We start from the raw sequence: 25190 nt of genomic DNA, 5'->3' as shown, positions 1-25190 counted from the left end.
CAAAACACCGTACGAGTTGTGGATACCCAAAAGTACCATCCTTGCAACCCTTTAAGGTGTGTGGGTGCCAAGCTGAGGCCAAGATGTTTATTGGCTTTCCTGATAGATCAAAACAGTGAGTTGCCACTACATTGGCTATCCAAATAGATCAAAAGGTTTTTGTTTCTACTGTCCAGAAAGATACACAAAGTTTGTAGAAACGAGACATGCAGTCTTCTTAGAGGAAGAAATGATGAGGGAGAGCATGGTAGCTCGGAAAATTGATCTTGAGGAGAAGAGGGTGCATGCACCTAATCCGATGATTCAAGAGCCATTTTTCTCACTACCTGTTGTGACTCCAACCATGACAACAGACAATTTTAGAAGATGTGCTAGAGAATGAGGCACTTAGAAGGTCTAACAGATCTAGAAGATTAGCTATTTCTGCTGATTATAAAGTTTATAACATAGAATTGGTTCATATGGAAAGTGATCCCACTTCACATGAAGAAGCCATGAGAAGCCCTCACTCATCAAAGTGGCTGGAGGCAATGGAAGACGATATGAAATCGGTGAGTTCCAACGATGTTTGGAACTTAGAAAATATTCCTAAAGGAGCCAAAACAGTAGGTTGTAAATGGGTCTACAAAACAAAATATGACTCTAATGGAAATATAGAAAGGTATAAAGCACGACTCGTGGCAAAAGGATTTACACAAAGAGAAGGGATAGACTACAATGAGACTTTTTCCCCAGTCTCATGTAAGGATTCCTTCATAATCATAATGGCATTAGTTGCACATTTTGATTTAGAGTTGCATCAAATGGATGTAAAGACGACATTTCTAAACGGAGATTTAGAAGAAAATGTCTACATGAAACAACCCAAGGGTTTTATCATGGAAGGCAAGGAAGATATGGGATGTCGCCTAAAGATATCCATTTATGGACTAAGGCAAGCCTCTAGACAGTGGTATCTAAAGTTTAGCAATACTACTAAAAGATTTGTATTTACAGAAAATGTTGAGGATAACTGTGTCTATGCAAAGCTCAAAAATAGGAAATACATTTTCCTAATCTTGTATGTGGATGATATCTGGCTTGCAAGCAATGGTGTTAGTCTATTACAATAAACAAAGAAGTTTGTATCCTTAAACTTTGATATGAAAGATCTTGGTGATGATTCATATGTTTTGGGCATTGAATTCACCGAGATAGGGAAAATGGAGTCTTATGACTATCGCAGAAAGCATATTTAGAGAAGGTTCTTAAAAAGTACAATATGCATGCGAGCAAGGCCACACCCGCTCCTATAGTCAAGGGTGACAGTTTTGGGAAATTCCAATATCCCAAGAACCAGTACGAGATCAATGAGATGAAAGCAGTGCCATATACTTCGGCTATTGGAAGTTTACAATATGCACAAGTGTGCACCCGCCCTGACTTAGCTTTTATCACCGGGGTACTCGGTTGATATCAAGAGAATCCAGGCCTAGAGCATTGGAAGATGGTAAAGAAATCATTGCGCTATGCTCGAGGCACAAAGGATGTCATGCTAACATATAGAAGATCTGATTCCATAGAGATAAAATGGTATTCAACCGCAAGATTTTGCGGGAGATAGAGATGATAGAAAATCCACGTCAGGATACGTGTTCACTCTCGCTAGAGGGGCTATTTCATGGAAAAGCTCCAAACAGACCGTAGTTGCATCGTCCACGATGCAAGCAGAGTTTATAGCATGTTTTTGAAGCCACCGGGCAGGTGATATGGTTAAAGAAATTTATACCCGACTTGAAAGTGGTAGATTGTATTCACAGGCCACTAAAAATGTATTGTGACAACCAACCCACAATATTTTATGCTCACAACAACAAGTCGAGTAATGCTACCAAGACAATAGATATAAAGTATTATATTGTGAAAGATAAAATCTAGGATTACACTATAAGTCTCAAGCATATAAGGACAAAGGATATGCTTCCGGATCCGCTAACGAAAGGCTTACCACCCAATGTGTTCAAGGAACAGTTAGCCGGCATGGGGTTAATGGAAAGCCTATAATTCCTGGATCATAAGAGGCCCAAAAGGAACGGAATTTGTTTTTTAACAAAACGTATATTGTAGCTGTATGATTCTATCGGCAATTAAGCTGTGACGATGAGACATGCTCTATGTACCAATATGTGATGGAACAAATAAACTAGAAAGTATAAAGTTAAAGTAAAAGTTGAGATCAAGGGGGAGAATGTTAGGTTGATCTCTTCCGCGTGGGCCCAACGGCCCACCGGACCCTTGATCCATGCGCCCTGATCCGGGGCGCCCAACCCATTATGGTTGGTGGGCCCCTGTGACCCGCGCTATATTAACAGAGGTGGGGCTGGGGCACGAGACACGAGGTTCGCCGCCGCCACTTTCCCCACCTACACGCCCTACCGATCTAGGGTTAGCGCGGTGCTCACGGAAAGCACTAGCGCCACCACATCTCTCCGTCGGCGCCGCCGTCACCATCTCACCGATGGACGCCGGCGGGTGCACCTCAAGTGCGGGGCAAGGTAAACCCATCCTATATACAGTAGCGTAGCCAGACCAGCGTGCCAGGGTGGTCCAATAATATAAATATTTACATACATTTATTTATTTTCAAAGAAATATATTTTTAACTACACTATATACATACTTTGGGGAAATTCCAGGGTGGTCCATGGACCACCCTGTCCACCCCCTAGCTACGCCACTGCCTATATACTACCAGAAACCCTAGCTGATCCGATCCACACAGTCTATGAGATTTATCCTGCCAACGGGGGGGGGGGGGGGGGGGGGGGGGAGGAGCTAGCAAATGTAAATGTGAGAGGCATCTTTTTTTCCATTTTAATGTCATCTTCAGAAAATAGGTTGGCAATCTTTTTTTCCATTTTAATGCCATCTTAAGAAAATACGTTGGCAATCTATAACGTAGTTATTTTAGTGCTAGATGCATGTTTTGACAAGCTATTTTTAAGGTACTTGATAGTGGTACTAGCTTCAGCCCAAATATTGCGTGTTATGGCAAATGCCACTCATCAAGAAGTGAATTCCGTGTGTGCGCTATTAGTGTGAATGAACTACATACTTTTATTTGGCATATTAAAAATTATGCTTTAGAGATCGCCCTACCTTAATTTATTTGTGTCCCATTGATGGCAGTGATTTGAATTTTGAATTTGTTTTGTTTCTTTCGAAGAGGTAAAATTCCATTCCATATCGCTCGTTATATTCAAAGACTAAAATCACGACCGTGTTTTTTGCCGTGAGGCTTAACTGTTTAGGAGGGAATGGCGCAATCGCCCGCGGTATCTCCCGCGATTTACTGAGCCATGCAAATCGTGTGACAGCTTTAGATCCACTCTAGCATATATTTCGCACGTGATTTTAACCTATGCCTATATTCCTCCAAGATCGCAGCCATTCTGATACATATTACAGAGGAACAACGAAAAATTAAAATGAAGCGGAGACCTTCAGCCTTACATTGGTCAAGATATCCATCTTGCGTCTTGGCTAGTTCTTCTGCACCACTATTTTTTCTAGGACCCTCATGTTCTGAAAGTCTTTGTGATATTTTCTTTTAGATGTGATAAAAATTCCCAGGCAAAAGATACTCTAGTCCGTGTTGGTTGTTTCAAACCTTAAAGCTATGCCATATTTGGGTTTAGACCTCACTACCTTCCCAATAACTCATACTCCTACACTTGTCATGGACAAATACCGTCTCAGGATTCAACAACAAGACCCGTACTTTTTTATGTAGATCAATAAAAAAGAGTAGGACCGATCAAGATTTGAAATGCATTGGTGTAAAAGGAATGGGTCTTGTATTGTGTTCGTAAGTCAAGTTAGCATGTGGGTTGATAAATATGAAGAATGGGAAGGAGAAAACGAGCTCGTTTTATGCAAGATGGAGGTAGAAGAAATTTGCATTGGGCCTTGCATAGTTTGTTTATTTAGGTAGCATTTAATAGTTTTTGGGTTAGTAGTGCAGGCGAGCAACCGTGGATAGGTGTGTATAATGCTACCTGGTTCTTTAGCAATACCCCCCTCGTGTTCTTCTTGTGTTTGATAATTTGATGACCTTGCAGTAGGTAGACCCATGTGTCATTGGTGCTAGAGAAAATGACAAATGCCATACACATTAATTGTGCTAGTACAGAAGGATAAAACACCATCAACATGTGTCGATTTCAAGATGATTGTCCCGTTAAGTTTGTTGATGTACAGTGTTGTTCATAGGATAATTTGAAATCCTCCATGACATCTGAGTATTTCACGAGCTCGATGGGTTTACTCTCCAATGGAGGAGTAAAATGGTGCTAGAGTAGCAGAGTTTCTAGTAATGTAAACTATGGCCATCAACAAAGCTAAAAAGGCTAGTGCAACACCATCCCTCATGTTGTTCCGGTAAGTTAATGAGCCTGTAACTCACAAATCAAGGCATGTAAGTGGCATTTGTCCTTTTGTAGTTCTACAATTATAATGCTATTGTTTGAGGTGTGTGTACGACATGGTATATAGCCAATAGGAGACGCAAGTGCACAACAGTGATGTGGTTGATATTAAAGATCATGCGCAAACTTGTCCTACCTCATGTCTTTTAAAGACAACCCTGTCCATTTCCCTCTCCACTTCTCTGATGTCCACTGTCATCACACACACACACACACACACAGTGACTCATGAACACAACCCCAAAACTGACACCTTGTACACCAATGTGATTGAAATCTGCAATAGGTTTTATCTTTTTCACTAGGGAAATCAGTTATAATATAGTAGCCACTGTCAAAATTGAATACTGGCATACCGAAAATGGTCTTTGGTGGCCGAGCTACCTGCAGGCCGAAATCACCCCCGCCCACGCGCCCTCGTGATCGATGCAAGTGTGTAGTACATGAATGTATTCGACCGTACTTAACAAAGAAAACACCCGTATCTCGCCAGCAGCAAAAAGTGCGGGCACAGCTATACTAGGAGGCACAACACAGCCGCAGGTCGCTCTCAGGAGCAGAGCATGCCAGAGAGACGTGTACACATCACCGAATCTGGAAGAGTCAAGATGTGCTATGGCAGGCGACCGTTGACGACGAACGTTTTCACAATCTAGCCATTGCCCGGTACTTGTAGGGTATTTATAGTTGAGGTTCCCCTGCATCGCAGCATCACAGCATCGCCATGCCTTCATCTTCATCCTTAGTTCGTTCGAGGGGCAACCAGGGGCACCTCCCGCTCATCATGTTGATATTTGTCGATTCTTAATATCATGAAACAAATGTTTTTTTAATTTGTTTGGACCCCCCCCCCCCATTTCGAAACATGCTATCATATTGTGCACATGCATACATTTTTGAACCCCGCTTTACCTCCGCGTTTTTTTTGTACCTTTCATTATTCATTTTTATAAATACTTTCAAAAAACATGAAAAAAGAGCAAGTATGTGCGACGGGTGCAGCTGGTGGTAGAAAAACACTTTAGCTCCAGCAGCCGCTGCAGTAGTGCTCGTCCACCGCAAGTGCAGTAGGTGTTGCTTGGTCAAAGGGGACATTTGATGTCTGTTTACAACATTTGGCCAGTGCGCCGACACTATTCAGCGGATTGACCGGTCCAGACAAACACACACCAGGTAAAAAAGCATGTCCTTTTTTAAAAAACCTATTCCCGACCAATACTTTTTTATGTCGATTAATCTGGTAGCCGCAAAAAGGGCCGTTCATATTTTTTGATAACGTTACAAATAAAACACATGCCACAAGGCCCGTTCTGTTTTTCGGCATAGCAATTGTCCCCCAAACCTATCTTTTTTTATCATGCGTTTACCCTAAAACAGAAAGACATTCCAGTGATATGAGAACAGAAGCATGACATTTTTCTTTTTTGTTGTTGTCAGCATAGCAAAAATAGTTCAAAACACAGAAAATAAAGAGTTTTGACAATTTTAAAACAAGACATTCCAAGCTACATATACAAACAATAGTACCACAAACAGATAGATTAACTAAAATCCGCAAACAGTTTATACGAGTTGCATGGTAGCATATATGAAGCATAAAATCCAAAACAAAACATCAACCATAGAAATCTGCTCTTGATGTGTTGGTGCAGGTGTTCCTTCTGTGTCCTGTCAGGCTGCACCTTGAGCACCGAGGAGACTTCCTCGGAGCCTTTGGGAGATCGCCATGTTGGGGGCATGTAGTGCTTTTGTGCCCTTGCCCACGGCATATTGAACAAAACCGAGTCCTCTTAGCTGGTTGTTCATATGGCGCTTTGTCCCGGCTTGTCGTTGGCCGCCCTGCTAACCTCTTTTTTGAGGGTGCTCCAAAGCTATCCGAGCATTGCGATGAGCTCTGCACCTGATGGGCCGCACCAAAGTGTTGCTTTTGTACTGTACCAGAACATGAAGAATCACCGGCACCCTCTCTATCAGATAAGCCCATGCCGTCGCGTATAGCAGCAACCGGCTGCAGCAATGTCTTGACATCCCTCAGATGTTCCATGGCAATAGCATAAGCATCCACATTGCTGTCGCCCAGCCTAACAATTTCAAGGCAAAGGAGATGCAGATTGTTATGTCGCCGGAAGAGTACTTGAGAGGACCCTGATCTTTCTGGTAACGTAGGAACTCTGGAGGTAGTATATCCCTTGCATCCTTTGTCCAACGCTTCAGCACATGCTTGGCAGGGACCTCTTGCAGACCAAGGTGGATCATGACCTGGGAACAATAACGATCAAATGTCAAAAAGGAAACAGGTCACCCACCCACCCACACACATGCGATTGCCTTTTACATGTACATATACCAGTGCCAATAATTTTAGTACCTTCAACGCATGGCTGCACACCATGCCAAAATGTTCAAACATCCCACATTCGCAGTTGAATTCGTCAGCAGGTTCGTTCACACGGACAAGAAATTCATTTTTTGACCATTTGTCCCTCGAAACTTTCTTCACATGCACGGCAATGTACTCACGCCGAGCCACAACTTCAGTGAGGACATACGAGCCACCCTCGTACAACATCTCCCCGAATTTTTCAAACATGGCCCTCGTGTAAATTTGGGATGCATGTATCTCAATTGGGAGGTTCTGTGCCAGGATAACACCTCCCTGCATGCGTAGTAAACGTCATTACCAAATTGTTCTATAAATCAGGACCTATCATTTAGCATGACACAAATAAATGATGTACTAGGGGTTTTGGCAGGAATAACATAATTATGCAGCACATCATTCATTCGCTTACCAGCTTTGTTCTCTTCTCCTGATAACTCTCCTCTGAATCTCTATCAAATTGCATCTTCTCGTATTGTCTGACAAATAAATGCTTCGGGGACCCTGGTGGAACATATCCTTTAAGCAAATGGTTTGCACTCTCACTCCGTTGTGTGCTGGTCATCTTCGCACAGAAGACATCCATAAAATATGGCTTAGCCCACTTCCTTCGCATCTCATATATCTGGGTGAGAAACGTATTTTTCTGTAGACCATGCCTCTCAACCATACACTCCCAACCATCCTCAAACTCTTTCTCACTAACAACGTGGTGCACCATCTTGTTGAACTCCTGTTTGAATTCACTTCCTTTGCCGAGCAGTGGTCCGAGACACTCTTTTGCTTTTTCACGACATGCCATGTGCACCATCGATGGGTTGTATGTTTCATGACATCGTCTATTGCAACCTCCATTGCACGGGCTTGGTCTGAAAAGGAAGCATATGTTTTTTTGTCAGGACGGATGAGAGAAAAAAACATTACTGTTATTTTTTATTACTACCTGTGAGCATTGTCCGTGGTTGCGGAGCACCTATCATCTGAAAGAATTCCGTGAATATCCATTTGAAAGTGTTGATTTTCTCGTCGTTCATCAGCAACCCACCAAAAATAATGCTCTGGAAGTGATTGTTGACACCAACAAATAGACCAAACGGCATATCATATAAGTTTGTTTTGTACGTCGTATCAAATGTGACAGCATCACCAAAACACTTAAATTGCTCGATGCTCCGCCCTGTTGTCCACATCAAAGTCTTCACCCGACTATCATCATCAACCTGTACACTATATTTGAACTCAGGATCTTCAGCTCGCATTGCATTGAACACCTCTATTGTTTTTGTGGCATCATTTTCCGACTGCTCTCTGCTAAGTTTTCCACACAGAGTTTTCAGAGACCTTTTTGTGAATGGCACCTGCTTCACAGATCCGAAAAAACTTCCCACTACGCTGTAAATCTTGCTCAGGCTTATATTGTTCTCCCTAAGTTGTTTCATTAGGTCCCTTGTGTACCTATCTATATGCCGGTGCGACTTCCAGTGCAATTTCTCCATACAGTTGACCGACGGCGCATGGTTGTGGTCTGCTTTGTGCTCGCATATGTACCAACCTTTGTCCTCTGACCTAAGCACACACATCAGTGCTAAGCAGCGAGACCTCGTCGAGCGACTGTTCGCTTGCAACGGCCTACCCTACAGATGTTTCACAAAAAACAAAAGGACGACATCAACAAACTTGGATTTATGCGGTTTTTAACAAATGCATTCAATCTTCTTTTTTCAATAGGGTGGGGGGGGGGGGGTTAGTTAATCGCGCTTAACGCACATGCACACACGAATTCCTGCATACATTTTGTCCGATGAACATTCAGCCTGCTTTTGGCGTACCTAATGCCAAACCCACACTCCCAAGAGTACAGGTTGTAAAACTCGTATGCTTCTTCAACAGAATCAAAGCTAGTCCCGAGTGCCGGATTAACGACAGTACCAGCATTATTGTCTGCGTAAGCTCGCATAGAAGCCTCCAGCGCAGGTACTCTGATTGGGTTTGCATCCCTCTCTTCCGAAGCTTTCCCAATCCTAACACTGCAGGGGTTTGTTTTTCCGTAATGCACATCAACATTTTTTTGTGATAGGACATACAGAGACAAATACGAGGATCCTTTTGAGAACAAGGTATCATGTGCAGGGTGCAAATGCAAAAAAATTGGACAATCCTAAGCATGGGTAGCATCGCTGCACTAAAGCACAAAAAAGAGGAAAAGACACAGACTTGGGATGTGCGCGTATTACCGCCGAGTCCAGCACGAGCCATTTGAGTTGTTGACGACGACACCCTCTGCATCTCCATCTTCTACCACATGTTCAACGGGCGCGGACAGATGAGCCGCATCGTTAGAGTCAACAATGACCTCACTTTCGCACTCATCTCGGATTTTCTCTTCACTGCTGCCACCACTCATGGTTCAGAAAAGATAGCGCAGCAGGTGGGCGCTCACGACATTCCTGGATCGAAGCAATCACAAACTCGACGCCTTCGATCTCGCCAGCCAAAATATCACCTGCATCGATCCTGGGGATCAGCCTGCAAACACGAAAACCAATATCTTCCCCAGGTCAGATCTGGCGAAGAAGGTAGCAGCAAGCAACCACGAACAGATCGTAACGGAGCCAACAAACACAATCCCACTGCCAAAAAAATAGATCCCCCTAACTATATACGCAAGATAAGGAGGAAATTACATGCGGGGGGGGGGGGGGGGGGGGGATTAGTTTTCCTCACCTGGATCTTGCTTGCTCGTAGAAGAACTCAAGACCATCCATGGCTCCAGCTAGCTGCGCGCAGGGTGTGGGGGGAAGGTGGCTGCGGGGTGTGTGTGAAGGGATGGGCCAAAACGCATTTAAGGCAGCACTCACACTGGCCGGCAGCTGCTCTTTATTTTTTTCAAACCAGCCCACAAGGCACATTACGTGCTGGCGGATGTCTGCGTGCCCCCACCCACGTACAATGGCGGCACGTCTGGACACGGCACCAGCGTATTTTGTTTTTTCAGTCATCGTATAAATGCAGGGATATATAGCTGCACAGATCTTATCGTTGATGTAGACGGCGCGAGATTCCGGCCTGCAGGCCGCTCGGCCACCAAAACGCCACTCTCCTGGCATACTCCTTTATGTGACTCCTAGAGTAGGAGTGTGAGGCATCGAGAAGTTGGCATGAGGGTTGAGAAATGGAAAACGTGCATGGAATTTTAAGAAAGATAAGCAATATGCTACTCTCATCAATTCCACATGAGACATATAAGTTTGTTTTTCCTTTGTGGGCGTCGCACAAACTCACCGGGTTACCAGTCCTATATATCCGAGTGTGTTCCAGCACACAAAGCACTCTTGTTGTGTTGATGTGCCAAAGTCATTTTCACTTGATCCGTAGGACTGTCAGACCATGCGGGATCAAGCCTCTCCAATGGCCCTGATCGCGCCAGCCAATTCAAGAACAGTACGATCAACTTCATAATCTATGGAATCAGTGGACCATTTAGTTTGGGGTCGCTCTGTTGATGCGTACAACTAGCATAATCCAAATCCAATCATAGTATATGGTATCTAGCTTCAAGAACAGTAGGATCAACTTAATACCCCATGGAATCACTAGAGTACTGTTTTAGTTTGGGGCCGTTGTGTTGATGCGTGCAAATAGCATAACCCAAATACAATCATACTATATGGTATCTAGCTGACGGTGTACATTGTGCTTCTATCTTGGGTTCATAATCCGCTCAGTTATCTTCTCTATTCTTCACGGGAATAGTCATTTGAAGTAATCTATGAATTTACTAGACTGGGTCATAACTAGTGGCTCATGAGACGTGACACGAAAATATGAGAGAACAAAATTACAGTGGCTACACTTATATTATTTGAACATGAGATTTTCCACCAAAAGCTTTACTTATTGGAGATTTACACTATTGATTTTGGATTACACACATAGCAATGCTGGTGGACTTTTGGTTTGATTACACAAGCTATCAAATATAGAAATCCTATAAATCCTAATTGTCACACCTTTAGGAACAATTTTTGGTTCGGTTAAGCATCATTTGGGATAGCATGTGCATCAAGATCTATGTTGGGAGAACTGTAATGACCAAGATCTTGGTGCGCATACATGACCAAGATTTTTTTTAATTTACTATAGGAGGAATCTGATAGAACTCCACCTACTGTTACATGGGCCAATGTTGGGAGAACAATAATCTAATAACAGATGGTGGCCATCTTTTAAACAGTTGGTGCTTGTTGAGCTCTCCTCAAGTTAATTGGTTGTACATATCCAGCCATTATTCTCATAAATAAAGTTTTAAATTCAGAATAAATGCAATTTATGCATTTATACAACATCTACTTAAAGCTTATTCATATTTATACCCATTTAGGACGTAATCCCTCCGTCCGAAAATGTAAGGTCATTTTTGACAATTTTGTGTGTATTTATCTCAAATGGTTTGTATGTTGCAACTTGGGAATCCTATTTACCATGTGATCCCTTCACCCCACCCCACCCCACCCCCGGTTAGTTTTGAATAGTGTTGTTTCCCAAAGTTTTACATGAAACTTCTGTTTTCAGATATTTCCCTATTCCTATTTTGATTTCGGATTCTATTTAATATTGCGTTTTGTTTTAATTTTACTCATTTTATAATTTCCCATTTTCTCTTTTTCTTAGGGTATGACCTTTTTACTTTTAGTTCTCTTTCAGGTTTCGTTTTGTGTTCAGTTTTAAGAAAATACTTGATGGTTTTAAACTTGTAGACCATATAATTTGAAACGTACGAGCAACTTCTTTTTACCACACGAGCTCTTTTGAAACAATGACTATTTTTTCATAAAAAGGGGAGTTTATAATATGGGATGAAATTTTTATTTCAAACATATAAACATTTACGTTTAAGTGTGCATGATCATTTTTATTATTTCGCTATATAATAACTTTCTACATTCTTATATAGGTTTTATGTCTAGAATTCTTTTATTCTCATTATTCCGCTATACAAAAATCCATCTCCATTTACATGTGCATCAAGATTTGTGCGGCTGCTACTGTTTTATTCTCATTATTCTGCTATTCCAAAATTATACCGAACAAAATACATCTAGTGGATCCCACTTAAGCATCCATAGTACTATTTTTATCAGTCTAACAGGACCCATAGTACTACTTTTTATCAGAAAAGGACATGCATGCATATGTCTCTTATCTCTCCCTTGCAAACATATCCTTGGCTTTATTCTATCTTAGCCAATTAAAAGCATCCGTATCTTTAATGAGTTTGTTTTTGAAAATATATATAATTTAACTCCCGGTGGCAAGGCGTTTCTAACTAGACCAATCTTGGAGACAATTTTAACACATTTTAATTTCAATGTTTCACATTTTGTATGTGAAAAAAAACAATTTCGATTTAAATAGATATTTTTTGTGAAACATGTGAGTGAAAAGTAAAATGTAGGTTCAGGATTGTGAAATACTAACTACAAAAGATGAAAATTGTAATGTATCAATGCGAAACTGGTTATTTCAAAATGTGAAACGAATTATTTAAAAATAATGAAATGGGTTATTTAAGAAACATGTAATTGAAAGAGATATATATTTTTTTGTAAAACAAGCCAGTGAAAGATGGAATGTAAGTTCTAAATTGGCAAGTAGTAACCACAAAAATAAAATTGTAATGTATCAGTGTAAAATTGATTACTTGAAAATATGAAACAATCTATTTCAAAAGAGTGTAACAGATTATTTGAAAAATACGCAACTGAAATAGATATTATTTTGTGAAGCAAGCCAGTGAAAAGTGAAATGTAAGTTCGAATTTTGAAATAGTAGCCACGAAAGTGAATTTGTAATGTATCAGGGTGAAACTCATTATTTCAAATGTAAACAAAAAGGATATTTCAAAATAGCCAAATAGGTTATTTGATAAACATGCAATTGAAATATATGTTATTTTTGTCAAACATGCCAGTGGAAGTGAAATTAAGTTTGGATTTGTCAAATATAAACTACATAAAGAGAAATTGCAATATATCAGTGTGAAATTGATTATTTTGAAATATGAAATATATGTTTAAATTTAAACATGGTTGAAAAATATGAAAGAATTATCTCATTTTAAAGGTTTTGGCACAAGGAGTTCAAATATAAAAAGGTTCAAAAATAAATACACATGGTTTAAAAGATATGGATGTTTCAAATTAGTCAAGGTGAAAGAAAATGTTGGATTTACTTTTTTTAGAAAAAGAGGATTTTTTTTGGCCTCTGCATCAGTAAGATGCATGCAGCCACTTTATTAAATAAAGCAATCAAATGCGGTTCCAAATAATATCTGAAGGTTCAATGAAAAAAGCAAAGACAAAGAGAAGATGCCGCAGCCGGCGGATATAGATCTAGATGTCTGTCCATCTATCTTATTACTGAACCGTCATTCAAACCGGTTGTAGATATCCCGAGCTACCATCTTCCGCTGGACACACCCAGTAACCAAAGGCTCACTAGTTGTCGTAGAAGTAAGTAACAACCATATATGAATTAAGCCGATGCCTTGTATAGTACCTACAAAAAATTTATAGTTGTTTGCCTGTTAAAAGTCATGTACTCCAGCATGTAAAGTTACAAAGTGGTGGGCCAGCTGCTGAAATACCTATATTTCTTACCCAGGGAAAAACCTTCTTATGAAAAAAATGAGTAAGGATACGATCCGAGGTGTCACTGGCTGGTTGGCTAGGTAGATGCTAGTACCTGGCACCGCTCACTTTTCTGCGTTCGCGTAGTAAGCCAGCCCACGATGCCAATCATTGTTCAAAAAAAAAAATCTTGTTTCTTCTGTTGGTTTTTCCCTTTTATTTGTTCTTGATTTCTATGTTTTCTCTTAAGTTTTTTTTTCTTTTTCAGTTGTTTTTCGACTTATTTGGTTATTAAGTCGGCTTCGCTCATCATTGAACACTTTTCTATAATTTCTTAATACATTATAATACCATATTTTAAATATAGGAACACTCTTAAAATTGGTGATTATTTTATAGAATTGAATAATTCTTAGTAAAATTTTGAATATAATATTTCATACAAAATTTAATTTTTTATATTAATTATTTTATAATTTTGTATGTTTATAATTTGGGCATATAAAAATATGAAGAAAAAGGGAAGCCGGGAAACCTGGAAATATAATCAGAAAAGGAAAGAAAAATCACTGAAAAATGATATTGGAAGCAGTCTGTTAGTAGCGCACAAGAGGCAAACATGGGCCAGCACTTCGTCAGATATAAATCAGCAAATAGGGTATCTCGCTAATAAATTATATAGGAGGGCAAGAACGTATTCTACGCGTTGTTCGTGGAATAGCAGTGTAATCGTACGTTATGCTATCCCGTCCTTGTCATGGGCCCTCCCATGAATTGACAAGCTTGGAAACAAATTTAGTTCGATCCTTTCAAAACTTGTTTCATTACCCTGTTTTACCTCTTTCCATTTTTAGAATACACCCCAAGAAAATATTTTTCTCGGGAAGTCATTCATAATTCTATTTGAACTCTCTCATCCGTCCATCTTCTGGTACGGGCCGCAAAACATTCAGAGTTAAGGCCATCTTTAAAGCAGACCCTCAAACCTTCCCCAAGTGTAAGGCCAAACATTCGGACACGGTTGGCCATCCAACGACGTCCTACAACGGTTCGTGGAGTAGTCCGAACGTTCTTTTTCTGGCAAATCGGAAGCAAACTTGGGGGAGTTTTGCGGGAGTCCGGATACCAGCCATGTAGGACTTCGACACCCCTGTCCATCCAAAACCCCATCCAAAACACCGTTGGGACACTGTGTCTCCATCATTCCCTCTTTCTCCTCGTATGCTTTCTCTCTAGCCGTCGCTGCCCTACCACCCCGACCGCTCGCCAGACCAGTGCCAAAACTACGTGACGTCGACCGCTACACCGCGCATCCACGACGCTTTTGCTCCGCTGGCGGTCCAAACCTCTCGTTGGTCTACCGCGACGTAGATACCATCCGCCCTTATGGTAGTCACCACGCTCGACAAGTTTTTTTTAAATTCGCATGCTAAGTTATTTGTCCCTTCTTTGATGCAAGGGCATTAAACATGGAGTACATATACAAGCACTACATTGAGTCGTCCGACGAGAAGGACTACACGGATAAAACGACTATGATGTAGTCGATCCTTGCAAAAGCGGAGCAAGTGGAAGAATATGTTCTTAATTTCAAGGGAACGGTTGAGTGCTCAATCAGAAAAGGGCACGTGTCAGTTTGACGCTGATGGACGACTGCTTTGTCCTTGATGCCCGTTTTTGCTAGCAATTTTCGTCGGTGCTTTTGGACACGAGAAAATGTCTTTGGTCGCTTCTACCATGGCATCCGGTCCTTTGATGACTACTTCATCCTCAAGATGGATGTGGTTCGAAGGATGAATTACCTGGTTATCATAATTGCACAACCATATTGCAGTTGCTTGGATATGGTACTATCGCTGATTCACGGTATGAATACCTCCCAATGCGTGAGAGCTCATGCGAAGACTCCATGGTCATATATGCTACTACCGTGGTCTCGGTGTTTGGACATCAGTGCTTGAAAGAACCAACTTTCGCAGATACCGAGAGGCTCTTGGCAATGTTGAAGCAAGAGGATGGCCAAGTTTGCTTGGATCTCTTGACCAGGCTCGTCGACAAGGGAGGACGAGGTGGGCGACGGCACAAGGCCCCCAAATAAGTGGGTACGTACAATGTAAACACACTTTGCCTAACCAGCCATAATCTAACAGCCAGCCAGCCGATTAAACGTACCCAAAAGCCTGCTAAGCAAATCGTACCTCAGCCCATGAGTCACGAGGCCTGCTTAAGTGCTTATCCATGATACATGTATGGATCTCTAAGACTTGTGGCTTCCGCCAATTGATCATAGGCGACTTCCGCCATCGCCCAGGACACCGTCCGGCTGCTTTCAGCGTTTTCCGCCAGTCACCCAGAGCAGAGTCCGATGCCTTCCGCCATCGGCTATTGCCCACGACCTGGCTGCCCTTAAGTATCGATGTTTTCTATTTAATTTTATCCCTTTTCTTCATCAATAGTACCTGATTAAGTTTGACCTCTTTGATCTAGGTTAGGAGGAGCCGAGTAGGACGAGATTATTTGTTCTTGCGTTAGATATCGGTTACAAATTTATTTGTCCACAGTGCTAGGATAGGAGTAGGATGAAATTAAGTTTCTTCTTGATCAGTTGTATACATATTTTTATATTTTAGATACATTAGTTCTTCTGTAATCAGAACTTGTTGAAATTTGGGGCCCAATTTTGATTTTCGCCCCGGGGCCCCGAATTTTTGAAGACGGCCCTGCTCTTGACTGCATACATTGCAGCTGGAAGAACTTCCCAAAAGCTCGACGAGGGCAATATTAGGGCCATGTTAAGAAGCCCAACATAATTCTTGAAAAAGTTGCATCATGGGATCTCTAAATTTGGCACGCTTTCTTTGGCATGCCCGGATCCTATAGTGGCATCAATGTGTGTAGCATCTAGATTGTTTGCTAGATTGACCGAAGGGAAAGCTCTACATGGGATACTACCTGGTTGACGGGATCTATCATTTGTGGGCTATACCTTTGTCAAGACCAGCTTTGAGCATGTTGATCAGAAAAAGTATCACTTTTTCGAAAGACAATAAACAAGTAGAAAAGATGGGAGAGGGCATTTGGTTTGCACTAGAACCGTTTTATAGTTGTTGGTGGGCATGCTAAACATTGAGATCCGGAGACCTTGTGGAAGATGATAACTTTTTGTGTGATCGTGCATAGCATAATCATGGAGGATGAGGATGAAGGTATTGCAGTACACCGGATTTGTTAAAATATTGATCACATAGCACAACCACGGCTTGGCCACCGCTTGATCGGGGGCACAACCACGACACACAGCACAATGAACATTGTGAATTGCGAGCAAAAACAGAAGTCATGACTCCACTGCACAAGAGCAGTGAGGTGGTGTGGCAATTACAAAGTCACAAAAATAAGATTATCTCCATGGTGAGACTGATTGCTTGGGTGCCCGCAACTACCGACACTATCATGCAAGCTGCCTGTTCTCTCTAAGGTCCTGACGCGTCTCATTTCAATGTGGGGAATAAGTAAATGTATCTCATCACTATTTCAAAGAACTGACAACCGTTTCCAATTGTGTGATCAACAAGATTAGAACCAGTCAAGCTTTTGAACACATTGGTGTACAAGGCTTCAATTTTGTGGACGGTGTTCATGAGTTTGTGTGCGAGAGATATATGAGTGGACACTGCAAAAGCTGCTAGAGAAATGAGTCATATGTTAAGGACATAGAAGGTAGAAGAAGTTTATACGGGATCTTGAATATCAACCATGTCACTTATCTGGGCATGTGCCACGTACAATGTTAAGTGACTAGCAATGCTCTTACTAGCGTTGGATTTTTCTCTTTCGATGACCTTGGGTAGACAGTCCTATGTGTTATGAAGCATTGCCCAAAAGGACAAATCCTGCGTGTTATACTTGTAGCACTACAAAAGTACAAACGCCATCCGCGTGCGTTGATTCGGGGGTGATCGACTCATTAGTATGGTCCTTGGATGGCATCACACCAACAATTTTACAAGCTCGGTCAATTTACCATTTACCATTTAATAAAGAGAGACAATGGAGGCCAGACCAGACCAACGACTCTTAAAAATATATATAGTGTGGTCAGGTTCCCCTGATTTCATCAATGATAGTAGCAAATAGGGTAGAGCATGTACCATCAACTAGTATTTTTTTAACAGAGCTTGACATGGACTATCCGTTTGAAAGAACAGAAAACTTTTGTTTTTCAGAGTACTACTATTTTTCGAGATTGGCACCGGCGACAATCAAGCAGAGTTTGATCCAATTCCTGTTGCACAGAATATACAACGAAATCTCCATCGCGGAGAAACCCAATTGTTCTATCTCCCAGACAGATGTTTTCATTATCAAGATCTTGGGCGAGAAAACCATGCATGCTTACCCAAATGAGTTGTATCAATCTCCAATAATTAGAACTTCTGGTGAATATGCACCTTGATAAATCGGGATTTTTTTTTAACTTCAACATATTTCGGGAAAATGTTATTCCTAGGTCAATGATACTCTGACATTATCATGTTCAAATGAACCAAATGTAGACGCTGATATTATCATGCCAGGACTTGGTAGTCATAAAGTCAGTGACTCGATCTAGTAAAGTGATACATTACTCAGAGGACAGAGATGATATTTTCCCAAAGAGCACAAGGGTGGCCGAGCGAGCATTGAATATGAGACAAAACACACAAGTCAGTCATCATCATTTGGGTTTCTTTTGGGCTCCGTTTGGGTTGTTGCCCCAATAGACTTCCTTTTTCAATGGAGTACGATTTTATTAACTTAAAATGTAGCATCAAGTAGATAAAAGCATGATGAGTAACATCTGTCCCCTGCATAACAAAGATGAACACAGTCACAAAAAGAATAAGATATAGACATATCAACAACAATAGAGTTATATGTTGAAAATATGCCCTCGAGACAATAATAAATTAGTTATTATTATATTTTCTTGTTCATGATAATCATTAATTATCCATGCTAGAATTATATTGATTGGAAACTTAAATACATGTGTGGATACATAAACAACACATTGTCCCTGGTGAGCCTCTAAAGGACTAGCTCATTGATCAAAGATGGTAAAGATTTCCTGGTCATTGACATGAGTTGTTATTTGATAACGGGATCACATCATTGGGAGAATGATGTGATGGACAATACCCAAACTATGAACGTAGTATATGATCATGTCAGTTTACTACTACTGTTTTCCACATGTTAAGTAACTGTTCCTATGCCCATGAGATCATGCAACTTCCAGACACCGGAGAAATGACTTGTGTGTATCAAACGTCACAACGTAACTGGGTGACTATAAAGGTGCTCTACATGTATCTCCAAGGATGTCTGTTGGGTTCGCATGAATCGAGACTGTGATTTATCACTCCACATGACGGAGAGGTATATCTGGACCCACTCGGTAATAAAACATCCCTTTAAGTTTGCAAGAAATGTGACTAAGGAGTTAGTCACGGGATCTTGTATTATGGAACAAGTAAAGAGACTTGCTGGTAATGAGATTGAACTAGGTATAGAGATACCGACGAATGAATCTCGGGCAAGTAACATACCGATAGACAAAAGGAACAGCATACGGGATTGATTGAATCCTTGAGATCGTGGTTCGACATCTTCGTAGAATATGTATGAGCCAATATGAAAATGTAGGTCCCGCTATTGGTTATTGACTGGATAGTGTCTCGGTCATGTCTGCGTAGTTCTCGAACCCGCAGGGTTTACACACTTAAGCTTCCGTGGCAATATAAGCATAATTGAGTCATTGTGTTGGTGACCGAAGGTTGTTCGGAGTCCCGGATGAGATCCCGGACATGACGAGGAACTCCGAAATGGTCCGAACGTGAAGATTGATATATAGGATGAAGGTCATCGGAGTCCGAAAGTGTTCTGGGGCGCACCGAGGGCATGACGGAATACCGAAAGGGGTTTCGGAGGCCCTAGCAATTGTTGGGGGGGGGGGCTCATGGGCCAAGGAGAGGGGGAACCGCAGCCCACTAGGGGGCTGGGCGCAGCCCCTCACCCCTGCCCACTTCGGCTGAAGGGGAGGAGGCCTCCTCCTAGGGCGCCGCCAGCCCAACTTGGGTTTGGGAGGGGCCACCCAACCCTAGCCGCCGCCCACCTCTTGGCCGCCGCCCCCTAGGGGAAACCCTAGGGGGCCCTCCCCTCTCCCTTCCCCCTATATATAAAAGAGGTAGAGAGAGGGCAGTCACATGACAACTTGTCGCGGCGCTGCTCCTCCTCTCCCTCGTAGTTCTTGTCCTCTAAATATCGACGGCGAAGCCCTGCTGAGCTGTCACCACTAACACCTGACCATGCCGTCGTGCTATCAGAGGACTCGGGCTGCTACTTTACCATCGCTCGTTGGATCGAGGAGGCCAAGTCATCACCAAGTTGTACATGTGTTGAACGCGGGGGTGTCATTCGTTCGGCACTTGATCGGGAGTCCGCACGATGGTTCATGCGAAGACGTACAACTAAATCAACCGCGTTCTTGAACGCTTCCGCTTAGCGATCTACAAGGTATGTAGATTCGACCTCTCCTCTCGTAAATGTGCATCCCGTAGATTGATCTTGGTGAGCGTAGTGATTTTTTTGTTTCCCATGCAATGTTCCCCAATAGTAGCATCATGAGCTAGGTTTATGCGTATATGACATCACGAGTAGAACAGAAAGGAGTTTGTGGGCGTTGATATTCAGATTGCTTCCCTCCTTAGTATTTTCTTGATTCAACGGTATTGTGGGAGGAAGCGGTCCGGACTAAATTTACTCGTCCACGTACGAGAGACCGGTTTCCTCGACTCACATGTAACTCGTTACATAAAGATGGCTGGCGGGTGTCTATCTCTCATACTTTAGTTCAATCGAATTCGACGGAGGCGGTCCTTGTAGAAGGTTAAATAACAACTTGCATATCACCATTGTGATTTTTGCGTAGGTAAGAAGTGTTCTTACTAGATACCCATAGCAGACACGTAAAACATGCAACAACAAATTAGAGAACGCCTAACTTATTTTTACAGGGTATGTTGTGATATGATATGGCCAAAGACATGATGATATATATTTTGATGTATGAGATGATCATGTTGTAATCACTAGTAGGAAAATGGGCATTATTCTCGGTTTTAGAGGGTCTTTAGTCCCGGATCTCCAACCAGGACTAAACTATCGGGATTTAAGGCCCAAACCTTTAGTCCCGGTTGGCTTACGAACCGGGACAAAGGTGCTCCACGTGGCTGCTGTGGGGCGCCCAGGCAGGAGGACCTTTAGTCCCGGTTCGTAACACCAACCGGGACCAAAAGGCAGCCATGCGTCAGCAGCTCGCATGCGCTGGGTTTTTTTTTTTGAAAGGGGGTTTAGGGGTTTTGGAGAAATTTATTAGGGGTTTCATATTGTGTTTCTCCCTTTTCTTTTTGTGTCCATCATATTTGGTTTCTTATGCTTGTTGGTGTTTTTGGTCGGTTTCAACTAGACGCTAGCTAGTACGTACATAAATCATTACACGACATCGTATATTACTCCTCACCATTGTACATACTAGTTAAAAAGTTCTTCATCATTCTAGGTAAAATAGCATAAAAAAGATGAACTCCTCATCATTCTGGTTGTTATCATAGTAGCAAATGATCAAGTTATCACAAGGTTGAAACACTAACTACTACTGTCTCCTAGGTAAAAAAGCAAAATAAAGGCAAACTCCGACGTCTCCATATTGAAGAACACAGATCAACCTATCTCCAACTTGTGGGATGCACAAGTATTCCCCTTCAAATGATATCATGGATGCGTGTATTGCATTTCTCCATCCTTTGATTTTCAGAGTGTTTTCATTTTGAGATATCATGTATTTACCACAGTAATTAACCGGGATTGGCCGTAAGCTAACCATTTGCAAATCACCGGTGGTAAACATCCATTTAGGCACGGTCTCTAGCGGAAATACTTTTTAATAATAATAATAATAATAATATAGTTAGCAAACTAGTTTTCCTTAAGAACAATGTATAAAAAAATTGATTAATGACACAATGGTATAAAAATCATACAAATTTGTCTGAAGTGATGTTATCAAGGCTCAACTGGTGCACTAATGACACATATCCATGATAAACATTGTCAGTCATGTAATTTTTAGCATGATTGTGAACATCATGAATAAATGAGATAAGACGATTTTTCTCCAACCAAATAAGGTTGGAGGCATAACTATAGTAGGTCCGATCTACTATGTGCCGTGTAGTTCTTGTAACACGGAAATAAACTAATATTTTTAAAATAAAGAAATTTAATCGGGATGACTATAAAATACTTTTTAATAATCAATATAGATTACCTAACAAATTTGTTGACGAAACGCACCTCGAGTAGAACTAGAATCAAGTCATTCTCGACATGCACCCAAATTTCTATATTATTATCACACACTTCCTACGAAACGACAACGTCACCGCCATGCAGGAGCAATCAACCTCACCGCCAGCAAACAGAGGCGAGCGAAGACGCCGCCGAACCTTCACCATGGCACACACCCCCACACCAGCCCAACTGAGCTCCCTCCACCGCCCTGCACTGCCAACCAGCCACGGGGACTGTGCTAGAGCAGGAACCACCGCCACTGCCTTCAGCCGCCATCGCCGCCAACCAGCAGGAAGCCGGCCTCTAGCCCGCGCCGCCCGACTACCGGATCTGGCCGTCACAGCCCCCGCCGATCCCTGTGGCGCCGGCGAATAAGGGGGAGGGGAGGGGAGGGGCGCTCGGCGTGATCTAGGTCGCCCTCCTGGTAGCCGCGTGCTGCGACGCAGGAGGGGTTGGGAGAACACAATTTTCTTCGCTGTAGAGGCAAAGTTGGGCCAGCACTTCGTCAGATATAGATCAGCAAATAGGGTATCTCGCTTAAAAATCATATAGGAGAACGAGAACGTATTCCACGACTCGTGCGTGGAATAGTAGTGTAACCGTACGTTATGATATCCCGTCCTTCTCATGGGCCATCCCATGAATTTACAAGCTTCGAAACAAATTAGTTCGATCCTTTCAAAACTTGTTTCATTCCCCGGTTTTACCTCTGTCAATTTTTAGAATACACCCCAAGAAAAATAGTTTTCTCAGGAATTCGTTCCTAATTCTATTCTGGTACGGGCCACAAAACATTGGGAGTTCAAGGTGTCTTCAAAGCGGAACCTCAAGCCCAGGTTTGCTCGGATCTCTTGACTGCATACATTGGAGCTGAAAGAGCTGTCCAAAAGCACTGTGAGGGAAATATTAGGGCCATGTTACGAAGCACAACATCATTCTTGAAAAAGTTCCATCACGGGATCTCTAAATTTGGCACGCTTTTTTTGGCATGCCTAGATCCTATAGTGATATCAATGTGTGCAGCATCTCGCTTGTTTGCTTGATTGACTGAAGGGAAAGCTCCTCCTTAAAACTATATTGTCAATGCGAATGAATACTACATGGGATACTATCTGGTTGACGAGATCTATCATTTGTGGCCTATACCTATGTAAAGACCATCTCTGAGCATGTTGGTCATCACTTTTTCCAAAGACAAGAAACAACTAGAAAAGATGGGAGAAGGCATTTGGATTGCTCTATATTCATTTTGTATTTGTTCGTGGGCCTGCTAAACAATGAAATCCGGAGACCTTGTGGGCGGTGATAACTTTTTGTGTGATCATCCATAACATGATCGTGAGGGATGAGGGTGAAGTTGTTGTCGCAACTTTTGAATTTAAGAACATGGGTGATCCTATCAAATTTCCAAATCAGATCCGGCCACGGTTGGTGAGTTTGTTCAAATGCATCAACAAGGCATCAAGTAACCCATGAGCAACTCAATGAAATTTGACCGAGCACCTGTGGGCGGTTAAAGGGGACATCTATTACATATGTGGTATTTGATTTGAAGCTTGAACTGTGTTAATTTGAAAACTATGTTGGATTGTAATATTTAAGAAAGAAGTGTGATTTGATATGCGGTTATTTTGAGCTTGCTGGCTTCAAAACAATAAACATGCGAAATATTTGTGGCTAGCTTTGGATGGCTGGCTGCCGTAGGAGTGCCCACGGACTGGACCCCACCGGTCTGCTGATGGATTTGATGTCCGGTTTGGAGGTTGACGTTGGAGATTCCCTAAGAACATCGAAACCGGCAAGCTCCACATGGGCATATTGTCCCATATGTGACAAATATAGAAGTCATGCTATGTGATCAATATTTTGTCAAATCAGGTGTACTGCTCATTTTAGTATTGTGTATCAGGACTCAGCCTTAGCTAGAGTTTTTTTTTTCTTAACATTGCTTAGCTAGCGTTTTGGTGTGGTGTTGTGATGTATAGCTGTGAGCTAGCACGAATATGAAAGTGGGGACGGGGTGCTCTTGATTACAATAAATAATACTCCTAAGGGCATCAGTGATGGATGCACCCTTTCGCAAAGACCTTCCAACCACTTGCCGCCTCAATATCTCACACGGTTTGGCCACCACCGGATTGGGGGCACAACCACGACACACAACACAACCAACATTGTGAATTGCATGCAAAAACAAGAAGTGAGGATTCCAGTGCACAAGAGCAGTGAGATTGCGTGGCAATAAGAAAATTACGAAAATAAGATTTTCTCCATGGTGAGACTGATTGCTTGGCTGCCACTAACATGAAAGCTGCCTGTTCTCTCTAAGGTCCTGACGCCTATGATTCCTATATGGGTAATAAGTGAATATATTTCATCACTATTTCAAACAACTGACAACCGTTTCCAATTGTGTGATCAACAAAATTAGAACCAGTCAAGCTTTTGAACACATTGGTGTACAAGGCTTCAATTTTGTGGACGGTGTTCATGAGTTTGTGTGCGAGAGATATATGAGTGGACACTGCAAAAGCTGCTAGAGAAATGAGTCATATGTTAAGGACATAGAAGGTAGAAGAAGTTTATACGGGATCTTGAATATCAACCATGTCACTTATCTGAGCATGTGCCACGTACAATGTTAAGTGACTAGCAATGCTCTTACTAGCGTTGGATTTTTCTCTTTCGATGACCTTGGGTAGACAGTCCTATGTGTTATGAAGCATTGCCCAAAAGGACAAATCCTGCGTGTTATACTTGTAGCACTACAAAAGTACAAACGCCATCCGCATGCGTTGATTCGGGGGTGATCGACTCATTAGTATGGTCCTTGGATGGCATCACACCAACAATTTTACAAGCTCGGTCAATTTACCATTTACAGTACCATTTAATAAAGAGAGACAATGGAGGCCAGACCAGACCAACGACACTTAAAAATATATATAGTGTGGCCAGGTTCCCCTGATTTCATCAATGATAGTAGCAAATAGGGTAGAGCATGTACGATCAACTAGTATTTTTTTAACAGAGCTCGACATGGGCTATCCGTTTGAAAGAACAGAAAACTTTTGTTTTTCAGAGTACTACTATTTTTCGAGATTGGCACCGGCGACAATCAAGCAGAGTTTGATCCAATTCCTCTTGCACAGAATATACAACGAAATCTCCATCACGGAGAAACCCAATTGTTCTATCTCCCGGAGAGATGTTTTCATTATCAAGATCTTAGGCAAGAAATCCATGCATGCTTACCCAAATGCACCTTGATAAATCGGGGTTTTTTCTAACTTCAACATATTTCAGGAAAATGTTAGTCCT

The 25190-nt window shown here is 41.9% G+C and overlaps 1 protein-coding gene across 6 annotated transcripts; it reads right to left on the bottom strand.

The window, feature by feature from the left end:
• Nucleotides 1-5949: 5949 nt before the first annotated feature.
• LOC123442592 (protein FAR1-RELATED SEQUENCE 5-like) lies at nt 5950-9677 on the bottom strand. 6 transcript variants are annotated; one of them, XR_006630489.1, is made up of 7 exons: nt 9571-9677; nt 9081-9372; nt 8776-8873; nt 7790-8480; nt 7259-7715; nt 6835-7122; nt 5950-6725 (listed from the first exon to the last, which is right to left on the bottom strand). XR_006630489.1 is itself a non-coding variant. In XM_045118681.1 (6 exons), exons 3-6 carry the CDS (start codon nt 7849-7851, stop codon nt 6498-6500), a joined length of 1035 nt encoding a protein of 344 aa, XP_044974616.1. In that variant the 5' UTR covers nt 7852-8480; nt 9081-9372; nt 9571-9674; the 3' UTR covers nt 5950-6497. The 6 variants fall into 6 exon arrangements, 2 of the variants coding, with proteins under 2 accessions (XP_044974616.1, XP_044974615.1); XM_045118681.1 differs by lacking the exon at nt 8776-8873 and having other exon boundaries at nt 9571-9674; XM_045118680.1 differs by lacking the exon at nt 8776-8873 and having other exon boundaries at nt 7790-8475; nt 9571-9674.
• Between the last annotated feature and the right edge of the window lie 15513 nt (nt 9678-25190).

The sequence above is a fragment of the Hordeum vulgare genome, chromosome 3H, assembly GCF_904849725.1.
Source record: "Hordeum vulgare subsp. vulgare chromosome 3H, MorexV3_pseudomolecules_assembly, whole genome shotgun sequence".
Classification (NCBI taxonomy): domain Eukaryota; kingdom Viridiplantae; phylum Streptophyta; class Magnoliopsida; order Poales; family Poaceae; genus Hordeum; species Hordeum vulgare.
The sequence above is the reverse complement of the archived record's forward strand: the minus strand, read 5'-3'. Positions and strand labels throughout refer to the sequence as shown.

Coding starts and splice junctions, on each gene's coding strand:
- LOC123442592 (XM_045118681.1), bottom strand. CDS start 7,851: ATGGATATTCACGGAATTCTTTCAGATGATAGGTGCTCCGCAACCACG. Junction 7,716..7,789: donor ACCACGGACAATGCTCACAG/GTAGTAATAAAA, acceptor CTTCCTTTTCAG/ACCAAGCCCGTGCAATGGAG. Junction 6,726..6,834: donor TGTGCAGCCATGCGTTGAAG/GTACTAAAATTA, acceptor TATTGTTCCCAG/GTCATGATCCACCTTGGTCT.